General features: G+C 36.0%; 1 protein-coding gene and 1 long non-coding RNA gene across 2 annotated transcripts in view; both read right to left on the bottom strand.

Moving 5' to 3' along the window:
* Window positions 1–6: 6 nt before the first annotated feature.
* On the bottom strand, window positions 7–1,797 carry LOC140321070 (uncharacterized). Its single transcript, XR_011918815.1, has 3 exons — window positions 820–1,797; window positions 442–618; window positions 7–209 (listed from the first exon to the last, which is right to left on the bottom strand). It is a non-coding gene; the product is annotated as an uncharacterized lncRNA (long non-coding RNA).
* Window positions 1,798–2,048: 251 nt separating this feature from the next.
* Window positions 2,049–3,784, bottom strand: part of LOC140321069 (MAGUK p55 subfamily member 4-like) — a gene marked incomplete at its 5' end in the record, with an annotated part of 9,786 nt that continues 8,050 nt past the window's right edge. The window contains 2 exons of the mRNA XM_072397954.1: window positions 2,049–2,218; window positions 2,346–2,466. Coding sequence (XP_072254055.1) covers window positions 2,075–2,218; window positions 2,346–2,466 — 265 coding nt within the window. The remainder of the gene's footprint in view (window positions 2,219–2,345; window positions 2,467–3,784) is intronic.

The raw sequence follows: 3,784 nt of genomic DNA, 5'->3' as shown, positions 1-3,784 counted from the left end.
TTTTTTTTATCCACAATATAAGAGCCGCAGGACAGAACAAGTCAAGTTGAATATGATGCTGAATACTGGAGAAGCCATTAGGATCAGTGGAAACACCATTTTTTCCAATTGATTTCTCAAATACTTTTCTTTGTTTTGTTCTTTTTCCCTTCATAATTCTTACCTTTTTGCTTTCACCCAAGAAATTAATGCAGGTTGGCCAAAATTTTCTATAGAGGGGAAAAAAGTATGTTAATAAAATGTAAAGCCTTATTAGTCAAGCATCTTCTAAATTTTTTGCATTCTTACAATTGGTGACAATCGTCTGATTTCTTAAGGGGCCAGGTAAAAAGGGATTGCAATTGTAAAAACTTCCAACTCTATGCAAACTAGAATTGACCGTTTATATCACCTTAATCGATTCATTGACTGGCGATTGACTGGTTAGTTGGGTTTACTTACTCATGTACTCCTAAGAAGGCGAGGAGTGCAGTGTCCGGTTGCTTGTTTAATCTCAGGACACATTCCCAGTAGGCATCTTCTTCCTTTTCATGCTCCAAAGCATAAAGCATAAACAATGGAGGATAGAGCCTAGGCAGCAGTACAGGCAGCAGCAGTCCTGAACTAGTCACCACATATCTACATGGAAAAATACATTATCTTAACAATTCTCCATATACTACCAAACCTTAATATGTATGGTGAAGGTATTTAGCCAATAATAAATATATGAAATACAATGTTATTATGAAACATAACAATATGGAGATAAAAGTTTGACATAAATATGCAAAATAATTTGGAATTACCATAAAAATTATTGTAGTACTTTCACCTTACCCTGGTTCAGGAGATCCAGGCCCAGAGCCTGCTTTCCCATTACATATATGTGGCTTGTCCGGACATTCTTTGACAATAGTTGAAGCCTGAATTGTGCTCCCCTCTTCAGGGAGATCAGGAAACAGAAACCTAAAACGTGAAAAGAAAAAAAAAATGGTTGCAAAAATATGTAGCATACAGTGTCAAAATATGTAGGACAGGTGCCCCACAATGTTTTCCAAGCATAGACATTACTACAGTGCTTAGTTTTATCTAAACTCCAATATAGTATAAAGTATTTATCTAAAACTAATCATTCTGCATTTGTTTGTAATATTTACGGCTTTCATTACAAGAAATCTTGGTAATCCTACAATGGAGGTTCTTGGTTGTAGCACACCCTGTTATACCATGACAACTGCCCCCCAAGTTGTGCTTCTGAACGGTTATCTAGTTACTAAAAGGCTTACGATGTTCAGTAGCACCAAGAGGAAAATTATGATGAAATGATATTTTAAACAAATGAAAAATAAAATTTTATGCAGATTCTACTTTCCGGGTTAAAGAGAAAAAAAAATTGAGCGTTACCACCATGTATGATTTAAAAATGGATGACCCAGTAATAAGCTTTATCAGGAAGATGAAGAGGGATTTCCAGTCTGTGCACGTCTAATTTTATGAGAAGGAAGAACTTTGAAATGCTAGGTGGCGTTTAAGGATTCTACATCATAATTACCAACCTTATGAATCAGTCCACTGGATCTAGTTGGAGGTGCTTCAGGGACTAGGATAACTAAACTTACTTATTACAGCCTTGCACAAGTATTTTAGTGAACTCATTTAATGATCATAAAAACAGGATGAAAACAATGTAAAAACACAAAACTTTTTTAAGATAAATAGCAAATCATTAACATATTCAATGTGGCAAAAAGCAACGTTAAGCAAGACATAACAAATAATCAAAACGTATCAATCCCTGACTTTACCAAAAGCTATCTTGTAGGTGTTTATAGATTAATAGAGTTTGGATTGTTTTAATAAATTTTATTTACAATGCACCATTATACAGAGCTATAGAACAAATAGTTTTTACTAGTTATGTATGCAGGTTTGTTACTTATCTCCCATTACTCAGAAGAAAACCTTGACCAATCAAAAAAAAAAAAACTAATTCATATACCCAAGGAAACAAAATGTGTAATCTAATTTCTATAAGCAACATTGGATGCAAGGAGTTAGGATGACCTGTTAAAGTGGGTCAATATGGCAGCTGCTAGGTTACCTTGAACTTCATGTTGACAAAATAGTCTGTAATCATGCTGGCATTTCTTCGGGTTTGCCTCATGCAGTTTCTGCTTGGAGGTTTAATAAATATGACATATGGTTTAAGTTCATGGGTTCTAGCTCCAGTGATACCCTGTGACAAAACAAGAAAAGAAAAGATATGTATTGAAATTTTCATATTTTGCATACTTTTACAGGGAACTGTAACATTTTACATTTTTTTCTTGGAAAATATCATTCATTCCCAATGAGAATCTGACCTGTGGTTCCAAGTCAATGATGCATATTTTTCCTGCTTCCAAAACGTCTTTTACTGTGTCTATACTTGTACCATACATGTGTCCCTTGTAGTCTCCATACTCCAGAAAACTAGAAGGGAATTAAAAATTATTTCAGTATATGTGGGGAAGCTAGTCTGTAATAATGACAACAACAGCACAAAAACACAGCACTTGAAAAATCACCATTGTCAACATTAAAGCGAACATAAACTAAACAGTGGACAACCCTTTAATGTAAGATAAAAATTACCTTCTTTTTTGGGTGGGGGGGAGATTGGCAATCTCACAAATGCACAATGATCGGGACTCTTTTTTTTCCCATCTATGTCCCCCAATCTTGCCCTTCCTCAGTACGAGATCCGGTGACATAGGCAGAAGGTGGAAGAAGGGCAAAGATGATGGCAGCCTGAGGTCATGCACAGGCAAACGAGGATACCAGGGGGGCGGTTTGCATGACTTTCAGAAGAAATCTTTCACTAAGGTTGTGGGTGATCTTAAGAGCTGAGCTGATCTGCAACCTCTTGTAACTTCTTATTGACCACGACAAACTCTGCAGTTGTTTCTTTTTGCAAATCAAAGCACAGCTTGCTCCAATGACTATGGTAGGGACATTAGATTTTGAGCTCCTCTGAGGGACAGCTAGTGACATGACTATGGACTTTGTACAGCGCTGTGTAATATGTCAGCGTTAAATAAATAACTCACAGTGGACAGTAAGTCATGTCAGTACAAGAGAGGAGCCTACGGGACTGTGCACAACTGAAAGTAAGGCTGCAGATCAGCTTTTAAAGAATTGTACAACTACTGCCTGGATCAGTTTTTGAGTAAAAATGTGTTTTCCTTGTAAAAATATGGTTACAATTATTATAATTTTTCTATAGATAACTTATCCACATCCCACTGCTATAATAACGTGTCTCATACATACCAATATAATATCCTGATCCGTCAGTGCCAAATTCTTCCTCTTCTTAATGTGGAAGGTAATACAAGTGAAAAGAAGATGGTATTACATGATAAATCAGTTTCAATGACACATTTTTTGTATAGTACGCCATTTTTACTTTGCCCAAACTCTATAACTTTAACCCTAATTTACAACTTATTTGGAAAAAATCCTTGTTCAAAGTGGATCTGAACAGAAGAAAAATATATGTGGAATGTTATAGAGATTATTTAGTAAAGTTAATCGTGCCCAAGCAGAACCCTTTAGGTATTGAAGTCATTGCAGATTCATAGCTGACAGTATTACTTATAAGGAACTGCTGCCTCTGACTCCTAGTCTCAGGACATTTGGGAATTATAAATTAAAAAGCGCCTCTACCAAGATGGACACTTCAACATGGACACATATTACTGAACAAGGCATGGTGAACCAGTAATGGGTGAATGATCAGCTGCAGAGAGATGACTATACA

Source organism: Pyxicephalus adspersus, unplaced genomic scaffold (assembly GCF_032062135.1).
Source record: "Pyxicephalus adspersus unplaced genomic scaffold, UCB_Pads_2.0 Sca559, whole genome shotgun sequence".
Lineage (NCBI taxonomy): Eukaryota > Metazoa > Chordata > Amphibia > Anura > Pyxicephalidae > Pyxicephalus > Pyxicephalus adspersus.
This window is presented reverse-complemented; position numbering and strand designations above follow the sequence as displayed.